The following is a 20,878-nucleotide window of genomic DNA, read 5'->3' as shown; positions in this document are numbered from 1 at the left end:
TCCTCCATAACTAGATAGAGAATTATATTATATGGACTAAAGAAAAAACTTAAATGGCACCTGACACTCACAATGACTGGGACACTCACCACCTCCTAGAACCAGACACTAGCAGACTCTATTTTTTCAGTCGCCACACGGTCAGGAATGCGTAAATGGAAGACCAGAACGTAAACACGTCCAGTCACAAGGTGAACCGTACAGTGCAAAAAGCGCACCCAACCATAAGGTCGCGTCACTACCAAAGGCCTTTATGTTCTCGCCAAGAGCCCAGTTAACACTACACATAAGCAGATTGAATCACATAACAAACATGATTAAAAAAAAACCCTGTCAATAATCCCCCTCGGGAGATATTAACCCTCGATTCCAAGGTCCCAAAGGAGACTCACTGAGGCCCTACATATATACTTAATAAGTCCTGCAAGATAGTTCCTTACGGGAAACAACAAGCTACAGTACATTCTGATGATGTAAAATGAAACAATCTTACCGGAATCTATGCCGTGGAACAGAAACATGGTCTCCGTCATGGACTTGAGAGAAGAAAGCAGGCAGCGAAGTTCGACAACGCTGATTGCTAGTGGAGCTGTTAATATAAGTCGGAATTGTTTAGCAGAAAGACTCTTCCCGCATCTCCTGACTCTAACATTCATCCAGGCCCTAACTGAGAGACTGATCGGATTACTTAAAGCTCCCGTCCCATGTCGAAGAGTACTACCTTCCATAAGACACAAAACAAACTTCTGACACTTCTCTGCCAACCTCCTGGGACGAAAGGCAAAGAATGACTGGGGGATGAGGGAAGTGGGAGGAGTATTTAAGCCTTTGCCTAGTGTGTCTTTGCCTCCTCCTGGTGGCCAGGTTCGTATTTCCCAAAAGTAATGAATGCAGCTGTGAACTCTTTCCATTTAGGAAGAAAAAAGGTATTTACGTCATACTTTATGGAAAATCTTTCTAGTAACAGGCTTGCGAGCCTGAATCCTGGTCTCAATGACCAACTCAGAAAAACCACGCTTAGACAGAACTAAGCGTTCAATCTCCAAGCAGTCAGCATCAGAGAAACGAGATTTGGATGAAGGAACGGACCCTGAGTTAGAAGGACCTTCCTCAGAGGCAACCTCCAAGGTGGAAGAGATGACATCTTTAATAGTGCATACCAGATCCTGTGAGGTCATGCAGGAGCTATTAGAATTATCAATGCTCTCTCCTGTTTGATATGAGCAATGACTCATGGAAGGAGAGCAAACAGAGAAAAAAGACTGAGATCCAAATGAACCACCAGAGCATCTTTCAGGATGGCTTATGGATCTCTTGACCTTGAACCGTACCTTGGAAGCTTGGCATTCTGCTGAGACGCCATCATATTCAACTCCGGCACCCACCATTTGAGGGTTAACCTGGAGAACACCTCCGGATGAAGAGCCCACTCCCCGGGATGAAATTTCTGTCTGCTCTAGATAGCCAGCAATTGTGAGCTTCCGCCCACTGAACAATCCAAGCCACCTCCTTCATGGCTAAGGAACACCTAGTTCCTCCCTGGTGGTTGATGTAAGCCACTGAGGTGATATTGTTCGACTGGAACCTGATAAACCGGACTAAGGACAACTGAGACCAAGCAATCAGAGCATTGTAAATCATTCTCAACTCCAAGATGTTTATGGGGAGAGCAGACTCCTACCGAGTCCATAGTCCCTGCACCTTTAACGAGTCCCAGACTGCTCACACTACTCACTGGTCACAATCACCCAGGAAGGTCTCCAGAAGCATATGCCCTGTGACAGATGCTCCTGAAAAAGCCACCATGGGAGAGAATCTCTTGTCGACTGATCTAGATCTATCCTCTGAGACAGATCCGAATGGTCCCCGTTCCATTGTCTGAGCATGCATAACTGCAGAGCTCTCAAATGAATCGAGCAAAGGGAATGATGTCCATGGAAGCAACCATCAGACCAATTACCTCCATATATTGAGCCACTTATGGCCGAACAGTAGACTACAGAGAGAGGCAAGAAGAAAGAATCTTGGATTTTCTGACCTCTGTCAGAAATATTTTCATAGATAGGGAAACTATTATGGTCCCTATGAAAACTACCCTTGTAGCTGGAACAAGGGAACTCTTTCTTATATTCACTTTCCATCCGTGGGAACACAGAAAAGACAACAAAATCTCTGTATGAGAGTTTGCTTGTTGAAAAGATGGCGCCTGAACCAATATGTCATCTAGGTAGGGTGCTACTGATCACTGCCATGTCTAGAAAGGCGAAACTCAGGAACTTGTGATGATCCCTGTGGATGGGAACATGAAGATACGCATCTTTAAGGTCTATGGTCGACATGAACTGACCCTCTTGGACCAAGGTAAGAATGGAACGAATTGTTTCCATTTTAAAGGAGTACCCTGAGAAACTTGTTGAGACACTTTAGGTCTAGAAAAGAACGAAAAGTTCCCTCTTTTTTGGGAACCCCGAACAGATTTGAATAGAATCCTAGACCCTGTTCCCTTACTGGAAATGGAACTATCACTCCCAGTGAAGAAAGGTCCCAAAAGCAATTCAAGAATGCCTTTCTAATTATCTGGACTGCAGATAATCTTGAGAGGTGGAACCTGCCCCTGGGAGGAAAGGTTTTGAATTCTTTTTTGTAACCCTGGGATACTATGTCCACAGCCCAAGGATCTGGGACATCTTGTATCCATGCTTGATAAAACAGAGAAGTCTGCCCCCACTTGATCCGATCCTGGATCGGGGGCAAACCCTTCATGCTGATCTAGACTCAGCTGTGGGTTTATTTGATTGCTTCCCCTTGTTCCAAAACTGAATGAATTTCCAAGAAGACTTGGACTGATCCTGCTTGGAAGAGGGAGAGGAAGACTTTCCTTTGAAGTTACGAAAAGAAACGAAAATTACTCTGACGTCCTCTATGTCTATTCTTCTTGTCTTGTGGTAGAAAAGACCCTTTTCCACCCGTAATATCAGAATTTATTTCTGCCAGACCAGGACCAAACAAGGCCTTACCCTTGTAAGGGAGCACCAGAAGCTTGGACTTAGAGGTAACATCAGGTGGGGATTTTAGCCACAACGCCCGGTGGGCTAGCCTAGCAAAGCCAGATATCTATGCTCCTAGTTTGATAACTTGCATGGTAGCATCAGAAATAAAGGAATTTGCTAGCTTTTGAGCCTTAATTCTGTCTTGGATCTCCTCCAAAGGAGTCTCTACCAAAATTGAATCAGATAAGGCGTCAAGCCAATAAGATGCCGCACTTGACACACAGGCAACACAAACTGCAGGTTGCCATTGAAGGCAACTTTTGTCCATTGGATCCTTAAAAAAGCAGCTATTCTCAAAAGGGATAGTAGTTCTCTTAGCCAAAGTAGACATGGCCCCATCTACTTTAGGCACTGTGCGCCATGAATCTTTAATGGATTCAGCAACAGGAAACATCTTTTTAAAGACAGGAGACGGGGAAAAAGGGATCCCTGACTTCTCCCATTTCTGAGATATAATCTCCGTTGCACGGTCTGGAACAGGAAACACTTCTACAGTGGACGGAGCATCATAGTATATAACACAATTTATGCTTACCTGATAAATTTATTTCTCTTGTGGTGTATCCAGTCCACGGATCATCCATTACTTGTGGGATATTCTCATTCCCAACAGGAAGTTGCAAGAGGACACCCACAGCAGAGCTGTAATATAGCTCCTCCCCTAACTGTCATAGCCAGTCATTCGACCGAAAACAAGCCGAGAAAGGAGGAACCATAGGGTGTAGTGGTTACTGTAGTTTAAATTTAAAAATTACCTGCCTTAAAATGACAGGGCGGGCCGTGGACTGGATACACCACAAGAGAAATAAATTTATCAGGTAAGCATAAATTGTGTTTTCTCTTGTAAGGTGTATCCAGTCCACGGATCATCCATTACTTGTGGGATACCAATACCAAAGCTAAAGTACACGGATGAAGGGAGGGACAAGGCAGGAACTTAAATGGAAGGAACCACTGCCTGTAAAACCTTTCTCCCAAATATAGCCTCCGAAGAAGCAAAAGTATCAAATTTGTAAAATTCAACAGAAGCCCCACCCCTAAAGGCCCAAGTGGAAGCCACAGCCCCAGCGGAACGAGCTGCAACCCCCCCAGGAGGCCGCTGTCCAGCAGTCCCACAGGCTAAGCGGATTAAGCTTCTTAGCCAAAAAGAAAAAGAGGTTGCCAAAGCCTTTTGACCTCTCCTCTGTCCAGAGTAGACAACAAACAAAGCAGATGTTTGACGAAAATCTTTAGTAGCTTGTAAGTAAAACTTTAAAGCACAGACCACGTCCAGATTGTGTAACACAGGGATGGAACCACAATCTCTTGATTGATATTCTTGTTAGATACCACCTTAGGTAAGAACCCAGGTTTGGTACGCAGGACTACCTTATCCGTATGAAAAATCCGAAAAGGAGAATCACATTGTAAGGCAGATAGCTCAGAGACTCTACGAGCCGAGGAAATAGCTACAAAAAAAAAAAAAAAAAAAAAGAACTTTCCAAGATAAAAGTTTGATATCTATGGAATGAAGAGGTTCAAACAGAACTCCTTGAAGAACCTTAAGAACCAAGTTTGAGCAACAGGTTTAAACACAGGCTTGATTCAAACTGAGACTTGGCAATTTGGAAGTTTGACGCCTGTATCAGGATGTCGTCTAAATAAGGGGCTACTGCTATGCCCCGCGGCCTTAGGACCGCCAAAAGCGACCCTAGAACCTTTGTAAAGATTCTTGGGGCTGTAGCTAATCCAAAGGGAAGAGCTACAACTGGTAATGCCTGTCTTGAAAGGCAAACCTGAGAAACCGATGATGATCTTTGTGTATCGGAATGTGAAGATAAGCATCCTTTAGATCCACTGTAGTCATATATTGACCCTCCTGGATCAGTGGTAGGATGGTACGAATAGTTTCCATCTTGAACGACGGAACTTTGAGGAATTTGTTTAAGATCTTTAGATCCAAAATCGTTCTGAAGGTTCCCTCTTTTTTGGGAACCACAAACAGATTTGAGTAAAAACCCTGTTCCTGTTCCTCCTTTGGAACTGGATGGATCACTCCCATAACTAGGAGGTCTCGTACACAGTGTAAGAATGCCTCACTCTATATCTGGTTTGCAGATAAGTGTGAAAGGTGAAATCTCCCTTTTGGGGGGGAAGCTTTGAAGTCCAGAAGATATCCCTGGGAAATAATTTCCAACGCCCAGGGATCCTGAACATCTCTTGCCCACGCCTGGGCAAAGAGTGAAAGTCTGCCCCCTACTAGATCCGTTACCGGATAGGGGGTCGTTCCTTCATGCTGTCTTAGAGGCAGCAGCAGGCTTTTTGACCTGCTTACCTTTTTTCCAGGTCTGGTTTGGTCTCCAGACCGTCTTGGATTGAGCAAAAGTTCCCTCTTGTTTATTATTAGAGGAAGTTGATGCCGCACCTGCCTTGAAGTTTCGAAAGGCACGAAAATTAGACTGTTTGGCCCTAGATTTGGACCTGTCCTGAGGAAGGGCACAACCTTTTCCTCCCGTGATATCAGCAATAATCTCCTTCAAACCAGGCCCGAATAGGGTCTGCCCCTTGAAGGGAATGTTAAGTAGCTTAGATTTTAAAGTCACGTCAGCTGACCATGATTTAAGCCATAGCGCTCTGCGCGCCTGTATAGCAAAACCAGAATTCTTAGCCGTTAGTTTATTCAAATGAACAATGGCATCAGAAATAAAATAATTGGCTAGCTTAAGTGCTCTAAGTTTGCCAAGTATGTCAGCCAATGGAGTCTCTACCTGTAAAGCCTCTTCCAGAGACTCAAACCAGTACGCCTCAGCAGCAGTGACAGGGGCAATGCATGCAATGGGCTGTAGGATAAAACCTCGTTGAATAAATATTTTCTTAAGGTAACCTTCTAATTTTTTATCCATCGGCTCTAAAAAAGCACAACTGTCCTCGACAGGGATAGTAGTACGCTTTGCAAGAGTAGAAACTGCTCCCTCCACCTTAGGGACTGTCTGCCATAAGTCCCGTGTGGTGGCGTCTATTGAAAAACATTTTTCTAAAAAACATAATTTATGTAAGAACTTACCTGATAAATTCATTTCTTTCATATTAGCAAGAGTCCATGAGCTAGTGACGTATGGGATATACATTCCTACCAGGAGGGGCAAAGTTTCCCAAACCTCAAAATGCCTATAAATACACCCCTCACCACACCCACAATTCAGTTTAACGAATAGCCAAGAAGTGGGGTGATAAAAAAGTGCGAAAGCATATAAAATAAGGAATTGGAATAATTGTGCTTTATACAAAAATCATAACCACCACAAAAAAAGGGCGGGCCTCATGGACTCTTGCTAATATGAAAGAAATGAATTTATCAGGTAAGTTCTTACATAAATTATGTTTTCTTTCATGTAATTAGCAAGAGTCCATGAGCTAGTGACGTATGGGATAATGACTACCCAAGATGTGGATCTTTCCACACAAGAGTCACTAGAGAGGGAGGGATAAAATAAAGACAGCCAATTCCTGCTGAAAATAATCCACACCCAAAATAAAGTTTAATGAAAAACATAAGCAGAAGATTCAAACTGAAACCGCTGCCTGAAGTACTTTTCTACCAAAAACTGCTTCAGAAGAAGAAAATACATCAAAATGGTAGAATTTAGTAAAAGTATGCAAAGAGGACCAAGTTGCTGCTTTGCAAATCTGATCAATCGAAGCTTCATTCCTAAACGCCCAGGAAGTAGAAACTGACCTAGTAGAATGAGCTGTGATCCTCTGAGGCGGAGTTTTACCCGACTCAACATAGGCAAGATGAATTAAAGATTTCAACCAAGATGCCAAAGAAATGGCAGAAGCTTTCTGGCCTTTTCTAGAACCGGAAAAGATAACAAATAAACTAGAAGTCTTTCGGAAAGACTTAGTAGCTTCAACATAATATTTCAAAGCTCTAACAACATCCAAAGAATGCAACGATTTCTCCTTAGAATTCTTAGGATTAGGACATAATGAAGGAACCACAATTTCTCTACTAATGTTGTTGGAATTCACAACTTTAGGTAAAAATTCAAAAGAAGTTCGCAACACCGCCTTATCCTGATGAAAAATCAGAAAAGGAGACTCACAAGAAAGAGCAGATAATTCAGAAACTCTTCTGGCAGAAGAGATTGCCAAAAGGAACAAAACTTTCCAAGAAAGTAATTTAATGTCCAATGAATGCATAGGTTCAAACGGAGGAGCTTGAAGAGCCCCCAGAACCAAATTCAAACTCCAAGGAGGAGAAATTGACTTAATGACAGGTTTTATACGAACCAAAGCTTGTACAAAACAATGAATATCAGGAAGAATAGCAATCTTTCTGTGAAAAAGAACAGAAAGAGCAGAGATTTGACCTTTCAAGGAACTTGCGGACAAACCCTTATCTAAACCATCCTGAAGAAACTGTAAAATTCTCGGTATTCTAAAAGAATGCCAAGAAAAATGATGAGAAAGACACCAAGAAATATAGGTCTTCCAGACTCTATAATATATCTCTCTAGATACAGATTTACGCGCCTGTAACATAGTATTAATCACAGAGTCAGAGAAACCTCTTTGACCAAGAATCAAGCGTTCAATCTCCATACCTTTAAATTTAAGGATTTCAGATCCTGATGGAAAAAAGGACCTTGCGACAGAAGGTCTGGTCTTAACGGAAGAGTCCACGGTTGGCAAGAAGCCATCCGGACAAGATCCGCATAACAAAACCTGTGAGGCCATGCCGGAGCTACCAGCAGAACAAACGAGCATTCCTTCAGAATCTTGGAGATTACTCTTGGAAGAAGAACTAGAGGCGGAAAGATATAGGCAGGATGATACTTCCAAGGAAGTGATAATGCATCCACTGCCTCCGCCTGAGGATCCCGGGATCTGGATAGATACCTGGGAAGTTTCTTGTTTAGATGAGACGCCATCAGATCTATTTCTGGAAGTTCCCACATTTGAACAATCTGAAGAAATACCTCTGGGTGAAGAGACCATTCGGCCGGATGCAACGTTTGGCGACTGAGATAATCCGCTTCCCAATTGTCTATACCTGGGATATGAACCGCAGAGATTAGACAGGAGCTGGATTCCGCCCAAACCAGAATTCAAGATACTTCTTTCATAGCCAGAGGACTGTGAGTCCCTCCTTGATGATTGATGTATGCCACAGTTGTGACATTGTCTGTCTGAAAACAAATGAACGATTCTCTCTTCAGAAGAGGCCAAAACTGAAGAGCTCTGAAAATTGCACGGAGTTCCAAAATATTGATCGGTAATCTCACCTCCTGAGATTCCCAAACTCCTTGTGCTATCAGAGATCCCCACACTGCTCCCCAACCTGTGAGACTTGCATCTGTTGAAATTACAGTCCAGGTCGGAAGCACAAAAGAAGCCCCCTGAATTAAACGATGGTGATCTGTCCACCACGTTAGAGAGTGTCGTACAATCGGTTTTAAAGATATTAATTGAGATATCTTTGTGTAATCCTTGCACCATTGATTCAGCATACAGAGCTGAAGAGGTCGCATGTGAAAACGAGCAAAGGGGATCGCGTCCGATGCAGCAGTCATAAGACCTAGAATTTCCATGCATAAGGCTACCGAAGGGAATGATTGTGACTGAAGATTTCGACAAGCTGAAATCAATTTTAGACGTCTCTTGTCTGTTAAAGACAGAGTCATGGACACTGAATCTATCTGGAAACCCAGAAAGGTTACCCTTGTCTGAGGAATCAATGAACTTTTTGGTAAATTGATCCTCCAACCATGATCTTGAAGAAACAACACAAGTCGATTCGTATGAGATTCTGCTAAATGTAAAGACTGAGCAAGTACCAAGATATCGTCCAAATAAGGAAATACCACAATACCCTGTTCTCTGATTACAGACAGAAGGGCACCGAGAACCTTTGTAAAAATTCTTGGAGCTGTAGCTAGGCCAAACGGCAGAGCCACAAACTGGTAATGCTTATCCAGAAAAGAGAATCTCAGGAACTGATAATGATCTGGATGAATCGGAATATGCAGATATGCATCCTGTAAATCTATTGTGGACATATAATGCCCTTGCTGAACAAAAGGCAAGATAGTCCTTACAGTTACCATTTTGAACGTTGGTATCCTTACATAACGATTCAATATTTTTAGATCCAGAACTGGTCTGAAGGAATTCTCCTTCTTTGGTACAATGAAGAGATTTGAATAAAACCCCATCCCCTGTTCCGAAACTGGAACTGGCATAATTACTCCAGCCAACTCTAGATCTGAAACACAATTCAGAAATGCTTGAGCTTTCACTGGATTTACTGGGACACGGGAAAGAAAAAATCTCTTTGCAGGAGGTCTCATCTTGAAACCAATTCTGTACCCTTCTGAAACAATGTTCTGAATCCAAAGATTGTGAACAGAATTGATCCAAATTTCTTTGAAAAAACGTAACCTGCCCCCTACCAGCTGAGCTGGAATGAGGGCCGCACCTTCATGTGGACTTAGAAGCAGGCTTTGCCTTTCTAGAAGGCTTGGATTTATTCCAGACTGGAGATGGTTTCCAAACTGAAACTGCTCCTGAGGATGAAGGATCAGGCTTTTGTTCTTTGTTGAAACGAAAGGAACGAAAACGATTATTAGCCCTGTTTTTACCCTTAGATTTTTTATCCTGTGGTAAAAAAGTTCCTTTCCCACCAGTAACAGTTGAGATAATAGAATCCAACTGAGAACCAAATAATTTGTTACCCTGGAAAGAAATGGAAAGTAGAGTTGATTTAGAAGCCATATCAGCATTCCAAGTCTTAAGCCATAAAGCTCTTCTAGCTAAAATAGCTAGAGACATAAACCTGACATCAACTCTGATAATATCAAAAATGGCATCACAGATAAAATTATTAGCATGCTGAAGAAGAATAATAATATTATGAGAATCATGATCCGTTACTTGTTGCGCTAAAGTTTCCAACCAAAAAGTTGAAGCTGCAGCAACATCAGCCAATGATATAGCAGGTCTAAGAAGATTACCTGAACACAGATAAGCTTTTCTTAGAAAGGATTCAATTTTCCTATCTAAAAGATCCTTAAACGAAGTACCATCTGACGTAGGAATAGTAGTACGTTTAGCAAGGGTAGAAATAGCCCCATCAACTCTAGGGATTTTGTCCCAAAATTCTAATCTGTCAGATGGCACAGGATATAATTGCTTAAAACGTTTAGAAGGAGTAAATGAATTACCCAATTTATCCCATTCTTTAGAAATTACTTCAGAAATAGCATTAGGAACAGGAAAAACTTCTGGAATAACCACAGGAGATTTAAATACCTTATCTAAACGTTTAGAATTAGTATCAAGAGGACCAGAATCCTCTATTTCTAAAAGCAATTAGTACTTCTTTAAGTAAAGAACTAATAAATTCCATTTTAAATAAATATGAAGATTTATCAGCATCAATCTCTGAGACAGAATCCTCTGAATAAGAAGAGTCATCAGAATCAGAATGATGATGTTCATTTAAAAATTCATCTGTAGGGAGAGAAGTTTTAAAAGATTTTTTATGTTTTCTAGAAGGAGAAATAACAGACATAGCCTTCTTGATGGATTCAGAAACAAAATCTCTTATGTTATCAGGAACATTCTGCACTTTAGATTTTGAAGGAACTGCAACAGGCAATGGTACATTACTAAAGGAAATATTATCTGCATTAACAAGTTTGTCATGACAATTAATACAAACAACAGCCGGAGGAATAGCTACCAAAAGTTTACAGCAGATACACTTAGCTTTGGTAGTTCCAGCACTAGACAGCGATTTTCCTGAAGTATCTTCTGACTCAGATGCAACGTGAGACATCTTGCAATATGTAAGAGAAAAAACAACATATAAAGCAAAATTGATCAAATTCCTTAAATGACAGTTTCAGGAATGGGAAAAAATGCCAAAAAACAAGCTTCTAGCAACCAGAAGCAATGAAAAATGAGACTTAAATAATGTGGAGACAAAAGCGACGCCCATATTTTTTAGCGCCAAATAAGACGCCCACATTATTTGGCGCCTAAATGCTTTTGGCGCCAAAAATGACGCCACATCCGGAACGCCAACATTTTTGGCGCAAAAGAACGTCAAAAAATGACGCAACTTCCGGCGACACGTATGACGCCGGAAACGGAAAAGATTTTTTTTTTGCGCCAAAAAAGTCCGCGCCAAGAATGACGCAATAAAATGAAGCATTTTCAGCCCCCGCGAGCCTAACAGCCCACAGGGAAAAAAGAGTCAAATTTTTAAGGTAAGAAAAAATGTTTGATTCAAATGCATTATCCCAAATATGAAACTGACTGTCTGAAAATAAGGAATGTTGAACATTCTGAGTCAAGGCAAATAAATGTTTGAATACATATATTTAGAACTTTATAAACAAAGTGCCCAACCATAGCTTAGAGTGTCACAGAAAATAAGATTTACTTACCCCAGGACACTCATCTACATGTTTGTAGAAAGCCAAACCAGTACTGAAACGAGAATCAGCAGAGGTAATGGTATATAAATAAGAGTATATCGTCGATCTGAAAAGGGAGGTAAGAGATGAATCTCTACGACCGATAACAGAGAACCTATGAAATAGACCCCGTAGAAGGAGATCACTGCATTCAAATAGGCAATACTCTCCTCACATCCCTCTGACATTCACTGCACGCTGAGAGGAAAACCGGGCTCCAACTTGCTGCGGAGCGCATATCAACGTAGAATCTAGCACAAACTTACTTCACCACCTCCATAGGAGGCAAAGTTTGTAAAACTGAATTGTGGGTGTGGTGAGGGGTGTATTTATAGGCATTTTGAGGTTTGGGAAACTTTGCCCCTCCTGGTAGGAATGTATATCCCATACGTCACTAGCTCATGGACTCTTGCTAATTACATGAAAGAAATAGGAGGTGAAGAGAACGGCACACCTGGTCTATCCCATTCCTTATTAATAATTTCTGTAAACCTTTTAGGTATTGGAAAAACATCAGTACACACCGGCACTGCAAAGCATTTATCCAGTCTACAAAATTTCTCTGGCACTGCAATGGTATCACAGTCATTCAGAGCAGCTAAAACCTCCCTAAATAACACGCGGAGGTGTTCAAGCTTAAATTTAAATGTAGAAATATTAGAATCAGGTATCTTTCCTGAGTCATTAACATCACCCACTGACTGAAGCTCTCCTTCCTCAGCTTCTGCATATTGTGAGGCAGTATCAGACATGGTTCTTAAAGCGTCAGTATGCTCTGCATTTTGTCTCACCCCAGAGCTATCTTGCTAACTTCTAAGTTCAGGTAGTCTGGCTAATACCGCTGACAGTGTATTATCCATGACTGCCGCCATGTCTTGTAAAGTAAACGCTATGGGCGCCCTAGATGTACTTGGCGCCATTTGAGCGGGAGTCCCTTGGGCGGGAGTCAAAGGGTCTGACACGTGGGGAGAGTTAGTCGGCATAACTTTCCCCTCGTCAGATTCCTCTGGTGATAATTTTTTTAAAAACAGAATATGATCTTTATTGCATAAAATGAAATCAGTACATTTGGTACACATTCTAAGAGGGGGTTCCACCATGGCTTTTAAACATAATGAACAAGGAGTTTCTTCTATGTCAGACATGTTTATACAGACTAGCAATGAGACTAGCAAACATGCCAGCAAACGTTTATATTGCAATATCATAAGGGCATTACCCCTGGGAGTAAGCATGATACCAGTCATTATTAAATCACTGTATTCAGGCTTAACTTACATTAATCCGGTATCAGCAGCATTTTCTAGTGTTTTCCATCTCTAGAAAAAATTATAACTGCGCCATACCTGATAGCAGAATAAACTGCACGCCATTCTCTCGCTGAAGTTACCTCATCTGTGTAATCCCCTCAGACATATGTGAGAATAGCAATGGATCTTAGTTACAACCTGCTAAGATCATAGAAACCTCAGGCAGATTCTTCTTCTATTTACTGCCTGAGATAAAATAGCACAACTCCGGTACTATTTAAAAATAACAAACTTTTGATTGAAGAAAATAAACTAACTATATTTAACCACTCTCTCCTACAACATCCTAGCTTGTTGAGAGTTGCAAGAGAATGACTGGCTATGACAGTTAGGGGAGGAGCTATATTACAGCTCTGCTGTGGGTGTCCTCTTGCAACTTCCTGTTGGGAATGAGAATATCCCACAAGTAATGGATGATCCGTGGACTGGATACACCTTACAAGAGAAATTAAGTTTACTAGATTTTTTAGGGTTGACAATGACAGGAGTATCGTAAATGTCCAAAAACCTCCTGTAACGGTACACAAAGGTGTTCAAGCTTAAATCTGAAGATTATTTCTTCAGTATCAGATAAAGGAATTATACTGTCTGAACTGAGATTTTACCCTCAGAGGTTACCGACAGATCCTTCTCATCAAACTCTATGAGGGAGGGCAGCCTGTGTAGCGATAGGCGGAACAGAAACCCTATTATCTGAATTTCTAATTTTCCTCTTGCATTTTCCCTTTAATATAGGAAAAGCAGATAATGCTGCAGATACCACAAATATATCTGTGCAGCAAAAGCTACAGGCAAATATACACCTCCAGGAGGCTGAGAGGAACCACTGGGCACTGCATGTGACGCCAATAAGGCTTGGGACGTTCGAGGAGAAAGCTGTGGCATTGCCTGAAAAGCATCATCCTGAGAGACATTGGGCACAGAGTGCAAAAATCTATCTCTACATATGAGAGCTCTAATATGCAGCACGGCATTGTAAACGTGAAAACAATTTATGCCTTAATACATAACGTACCCATTAGGCTAAGACTACGGCTGTTTGCCGAAACGCGTAGGCCTGTGTGCTGCGCTATTCTCTCCACACTGTCATTGATTTTGGATTGCTATCCAAATTTTAAAAGAATCGACAATAAAAGTTTTTGGTTTTAGAAGCATGGGGTTTTTCTCTTCTTTTTTATGTGTTAATACATAACAAGCATAAAGTGAAACACACATATCCATGACAATAATACAAAATAAAATATAGGTACTGTCATTTTAAGAGCAGTATTCCGGACTGAAAGAGTCTAACACTAGTTAAAAATCAAATTAGACCCCCTATACCTCAGACTAACTGAGGTGGCTAAAACTGACTTTTTTAAGAAATAGGCAATAAAAAATGTAAGAGCTCCCATGTCGATCTAATACACACAGAAAAAGTCGTAATCAGCGAATATGCCGCTCCGATAGCAAGTTGAAGCAGAAGAGCAGATCATGTGACAAGAAACTGGGGGGGGGGGGGGGGAACAAAAAAACAAGCGCGCATTGAATCCTAATGGCGTACTATACTGAGTACATAATTCACTTCACGGACATGGCTGCTTGTAAAATGTGATAGTTAAGTATAACGAAAAGGATATTTAACATCATTTATATTTTGCTTGTCTTGCCTTCTGAACCTGTAACAACAGTATCACGCTATGTGGCGCCCTCTTTCTTATTTTTAATTTTTAGAAATCTTCACGCCGAGGACCAGAGGAGCTTAGCCGCTGACATCTTTTTTGCTTCATACCGGTTTTGATTTTCTGCCCGACTCCACGGGAGCCATATGGTTTGTGCACAGTCCTAATTTTTTGTTCACCCAGCGCACCCCGTTCTAGGTTCCCCTCGGGGTTCCTTGTTTGACCATCATTTATACACAAATAAAGCACACAACTGTCCCACAGCTTAAAGAGCAACCGCTCTAAGAATCTGAGAGAAACTAGTCCACTGACAGGACCTGCACCTCAGCAGAACAGCTAACATTTAGCTCTACAATGAATCAGCTTGTGTAGCTAATAAAACTAACAGCCCACAATAAAGCAAAAAGGAAAACACTTTTTAAAGCCTAATAAAAAGTAAAAAAAAAAAAACCCTGTCCCTTATAACAATATAAGTGCCTGCTCCCTGCCTGTAAATATCCTCCTTACAAAGGATATATAAGTCCCAGATAATGTTGCAGCTCAACCTTATTAGGTGCACAGTCTCCAATACCTAGAAGACAGTCTAGCCGTCCGGCAGAAGGACAGCTTACAAGGTGTAAGAGGAAACATACTCCGCACAGAGACCTGTAGAAAAAGAAAGAACAGAGTAAAACTACTCTGGCTTTCTATACCATGGGCAGCAAATATGTTAGGAAAACAAAAAAAGGCCTACCACACAAGTTCCTAACTGCTTTAAAGCCACCACTACTCTCTTGCAGAGATTGACGTGGACTACAGCGATACCCAAAAATTTTGCTTGTGCTCATTGCCTCCTCCTGTTGGCCAGGAGTGATATTCCCACTAGTAATTGATGACATTATGAACTCTCCATATTTTAGGAAAGAAAACAACATTTGCCATTTCTACATGTTTTAATAAAACAACTTTTAGTTCTCAGGCTTATAGAAGAATGTTCCTGTCAACCAACAGAGCTGCAGGAGTTGTTTTTCTCAGCCAGTAAGCTGACATATTTTGCAAAAATATTTTACCATATTTAATTGCTGATGCTATATCAGATACGCAACATAAAATGTTTGGTGTTAATATGAAATACCCCATTAAGATGCCCAGATGATACAGATTTGCAAAATGGTGGAGTAATATGTATTTTTACTTAAATGCTATGACCAACCTTGCGCCAACAGAAATTCTACTGTGGCCACATGCCCCTCCGATGCCGCAGTCATTAAGGGAGTGCGCCCCTGTTTGTCTGCCATGTTCACATCTGCCCCATGAGTGAGCAGCAGGTCCACAATCTGTAGAGGGAAAGGTGTTTCCATATTAAATCTTTCCTTCTGGCAAGCAGGGCCTGATTCTCGAAAGCTCTCTGGACTATGGAGATTCTATAAGATCCCTTGACAGCAATGGTTCTAAATGCAATTTTTACTATGGGAATTGTGCATCTCACTAAGCAGAGTTCACTAATAGTTTTTATGTGAAGGAGATAAACTTACTTTACAGTATGTTTAGTTGGAGATAGGATTAGGGTAGCGCTCCGTTGAGATGAATTTACATTTAATAGCTTTTATAAGGGAACTTGATTTGACTTTTACCTAATAATGGAATACAACTGAAATTAACTTGTTAGATGTAACACTCTTTATTGATGAAGGAAAAGTCCACTTTTACAAAAGAAACCTATACCAATGGATATCTACATGCTGAGAGTGGGCAATGAGAATGAGACCATTAAAAGTAAAAAAAAACAAATCCAATAATATTTTTTTTTTAAACTGTCTGCTGTGATCATACTGAAAAAACAAAGGAGAAAAACAAATGGGTCATAAATAAAAAATAACTCAACTACATAGACCTTTACAATATGTGTAGTAAAATAAGATGAGGATTTATCTCCATGCCAGAAAGTTTTACGAATCAGGCCCTTAGGCACCAGCACTGTTGCAAATATTACCTGCCAGTGTCCTTGCCGAACGGCACTGAAAATTGGAACAACTCCTCTCCGATTTGGCTGAGAAACAGCTGCACCTTGCTCAAGAAGAAGACGGCAAACTTCCAGCTTCCCACGACCAGCTGCGGCAGTCAGTGCTAGAGATGTGTAAAGAAAGGATGAGAGGTGAAATATGATTTAAAATTTCATGGAAAAGGAGCATATGCATGCAGGTTGCTCATCTTGTTAAAGCTAAATATTTTTAATAACATTCACAAAAAATAAACCCTGAAAACATGACAACATTGAATCATTTTCTTCACATGAAGCAGTAGATGATTTATAACCATTTGGGTTACCTCTTGGAGAAACTAATACATTTTCAGCTGGAGATGACTCCCTCCTACCCACTTCTATCTCCCTCCAATTTTACTATTTATTTAATGAAAAAATGGAATAAACCAAAGCAAGTCCTGTAGTAGAGGCCAAGAAGAGACAGTGGTCAAGGGACAAGGTTTGAGAGGTTGATTATCCAGCTATGATGTTGAAAACCTTTGAGAAAGCCGTGTTCGGTAAAATGCGCATTAGGCATATCTTCTAAGCCCAGTAACCACTGTAATTGATAGTTTAATTCTGTTGGTAGTATAGCTCTATATGAGCGACGTATAGCTGATTCTAGTTAGCTCGAAGTTACCAATCAGACCTCTGCTTGCTTGTGTGGCTGCACATTATTAAGGTAATTTTTAGGCTACGGTTCTGTTTGCAGCCCACTAGCGTGCTCTTGTGCATTGGTCTGTGTGGTGCCTATTTTGATTGTTATTATTAGTTGCGTTCTGTGGTTACTGGTACTTAATAGTTCCATTTTTAATGCATACACTGCACTATTCACATTTTCAATATTATTAAACATTATGTTTTATTTTATTTCCTTAGTTGGTGGTTTCCCCTACTATCATATATTGTACTGATTGTTATATACTCCCTGAGTGCTCTAGATTTGTCCATCATTTCTCTTCCTTTTTGCCTCATATATTATTGGACATTGAGCACGCCCCACAGGCCTTATAATTACATTGATATTTTCTGTATTACTTATATTGGACTTATTTGTGGGGTTTTGATGGAATTATATTTTTTTCCCCTAATATTTCACTTCATGATGTTGAAAACAGCTCAGCATAGTAATGGTATGAACTCTGGTCATCATGTAGGAAAGGTAAGCTTTAGTGCAGATATAAATATCAAAGATAGAAGTGAATATTATTAAGCTATAGTAGATATAAACTGAAAAGTTTCAAGGACCCACATAAAAGCTGCTTAAAAGCCTTGAACCTGTTCATAAGATGGAACACACTAAATTTCTCCTGTAAGATTTTTCAATGGTAAGCCAAAGAACTTGCTGAAGTATAGGATATAAGTGAACTGAAAAGGTCAGAAATCTGGAGAAGTGAATACATAGGTTAAATTGTATTTTAGGTCCAGAGGACACAACTTCATATATGAGAAACAGAAGAGAGCCATTCTGGAAATAGGATAAGTGGCCGTCTGCTTTCAATGTCCCTTATCTAACTAACAGACCAAGAAAGGTTTCTACATTTTCACACAAACAGATGAAGAATAGGCAAGGTGGAAACACTGAAAAAAAGGAAGAGTATTTGGTGGAGATAACAAAAGTAGGAAAGCAGCTTTGCCTCTACTGTAATTGTTATATGAGGAGGAGCCAAATTGCATTATGCTGTTAGATGGAAACATTATGAGGTTATATTTTAGGTCATTGACCATGCTGGATTTCCCAAATAGGTACAAAATATCCATGGTGGAATTGAAATAAACAGATTAGTTGACTGGATGAGAGTAAACCTGATGTTAACACCTTGCTATTGTAGCTTAAAAGCAATGAAATACAACCCTAGATGTTTCAAAACTATTAGATAGGTGTAAAACAATTTTTTTTGATAATTTGGTTTGTTATTTTTCGTAATTTAGTGTTTTTATTTATTTATTGTATATTTAAATACTTTTAGTAGGGTTAGGTTTTTTTAATATGTAATTTAGTTTATTTAATTGGTTTAATTTAATTTTAGTATAATCCTTAGGGTAGGTTAATTAATAGTTTAAATTAGTTTATTATAACTCTACAGGTAAGTTTTAATTTATATTAAGATAGGGATGCTGTCATTTTAATTTAAAGTTAAGGGGTTATTAGGTTAATAGCTTAATTTAGTTTTTAGCGATGTGGGGGGCTGACTGTTTAGGGGTTAATAGGTTTAGTTATTGGTGGTGATGTGGGAGGCTAGAGGTTTAGGGATTAATAAGTTTATTTAGTGGTGGCGGTGTCGGGGAGCGGTGGCATAGGGGTTAATAACTTTATTAAGGTTGCGGCGGTGTCGGGGAGCGGCGGGATAGGGGTTAATAACTTTATTTAGGTTGCGGCGGTGGCGGGATAGGGGTTAAACATTGGTATTGGTATAAATAAAGTTGGGAAAAACCTGAATAGCAGCATCATCGATGACTGTTAGTTAACAACAGTCTGATGCTCATCGCCCCAATTTGGAGATCGTATTGAGATCAACGGCCGCGATGTTAGGCGAGCGTATTGATGCCGGCGAATACAACATAGTTGACACTTTGATAAATATCCCCCTAGAAGTCTGTCTGAAACCCTTAGTAGCATCAACATAGTATTTCAATGTTCTAACCACATCAAAAGAATATATAGATCTTTCAGTAGCAGTTTTTGGATCAGGACACAAGGAGGAACCAACAATTTCCCTATTAATGTCATGTGAGGAAACAACTTTAGGTAAAAAATTAAACTTAGTCCACAAAGCAGCTTTATCTTGATGCAATATTCGATAAGGAGACTCACAAAAGAGCAGACAATTCTGAAATTCAAACAGAAGAGATGGCCAAAAGAAATACACTTCTTACAAATTTGTTTAGAGTTTTCAGATCCAGAATTGGTCTGAAAGAGTCTTCCTTCTTTGGTACAATGAAGATATTTAATAAAATCCCATCCCCTGTTCCTACATCTTCCAGATTTGAGACAGATTGAAGAAAAGCATGAGCTTTAATTGGATGTTTTGGAATATGAGTTATAAAAAACCTTCCTGTCGGTGTATTTATAGAAATATATATTTAATAATAATCTAGAAGAATGGAGAAAAAGAGAGGTGCCATATGTGTGTATGTATATATATATATATATATATATATATATATATATACATACACACATTTGCATAGATATACAGCAATTTTATATAATTTATTTTTTTATATAATTGTACGGTATCTTTGTCTACTAGCCCTGGTTGGCTTGGTTATATTTTTAGCGCCCCTTATTAGAAGTGAGCCTGTACTGGCCTCTCCTGTTTAATATTTAATAATAAAAAGTACATTCTTTTCTATGTGAAGAACAAAAAATTGTAAAATTTGCGCATTGTGTTTCTCAATTTCAATTTTAACGTTGTCAGGTACTGCACACAATAATTTCTTATTCTCAAGGCGCATTATTTTATGGACTCTTTTTAATATTTTACAGCATGTTTATTAATTTCTAATAATTTATACTAATTTTTATTTATATTTTATATGTAATATTTCAATAACGTGCCTTAAGAATCCTAAGTTTTCAATTGCACTTATCCGACCACGTTAAGACTTAAATTGAGAAACGTGATGCGCAAAACTCATATTTGACATTCCTGTGTTCTTTCCATAGAAAATAATGTACCTTATATATATTTATTTATATATCTGATACTGTTTAAGTAAATACATATCTATATATATCTATATATATCTATATACTGTATATATATATATATATACACACACACACACACAGGTATAGGTATAAAGACAAATATATAGAAATATTATGTATTTAAGAATCAAAAAGGACATTATCCTGCAAGTGAAGAACTTTGGAATTATTTACAGTAAATATACAGTAAAACACATATGTATACATACATACATACATATATATATATATATATATATATATATATATAAATCCTTGACATTTACAGTGGTCTAGGATGACTTTTTCCTATCTGCAAAATAGAGTGGACTAGTAGTTTTTAGCCTCTAACTAGTAAACACACACACACACACATATATATATATATATATCAATTTTATGCAATATTCAAAAGTGTTGAGCTATGTATTTATTGAAAATATTTCACATTCTTTACAATGTATAATATATCTGTATATTATAATCATCTATATATATTTTACTAACAAATCAATATATATATATATATATATATATATATATATAAATTGAAACCCAGTTTATAATGTAAGTCAATGGGAAGTGAGGGAGTTTGGTTCCAGGCCCCTCTCAAAATAGTCATAAGTAACACCTAATACATTATTTTTAAAGGTTTGAAATGAAGACTTTAAATGCTAAACAGCATTATAAACCTAA

The 20,878-nt window shown here is 39.3% G+C and overlaps 1 protein-coding gene across 4 annotated transcripts in view; it reads right to left on the bottom strand.

Annotated features, from left to right (window-relative positions):
• Nucleotides 1–20,878, bottom strand: part of TANC2 (tetratricopeptide repeat, ankyrin repeat and coiled-coil containing 2) — a 785,323-nt gene that overhangs the window by 71,281 nt on the left and 693,164 nt on the right. For all 4 annotated transcript variants that reach the window (XM_053699768.1, XM_053699765.1, XM_053699775.1 and 1 more), the window contains 2 exons: nt 16,459–16,592; nt 15,679–15,802 (listed from right to left, as the gene is read on the bottom strand). In XM_053699768.1, the coding sequence (XP_053555743.1) occupies nt 15,679–15,802; nt 16,459–16,592 (258 nt within the window). The remainder of the gene's footprint in view (nt 1–15,678; nt 15,803–16,458; nt 16,593–20,878) is intronic.

The sequence above is a fragment of the Bombina bombina genome, chromosome 1 (genome assembly GCF_027579735.1).
Source record: "Bombina bombina isolate aBomBom1 chromosome 1, aBomBom1.pri, whole genome shotgun sequence".
Classification (NCBI taxonomy): Eukaryota; Metazoa; Chordata; class Amphibia; order Anura; family Bombinatoridae; genus Bombina; species Bombina bombina.
This window is presented reverse-complemented; position numbering and strand designations above follow the sequence as displayed.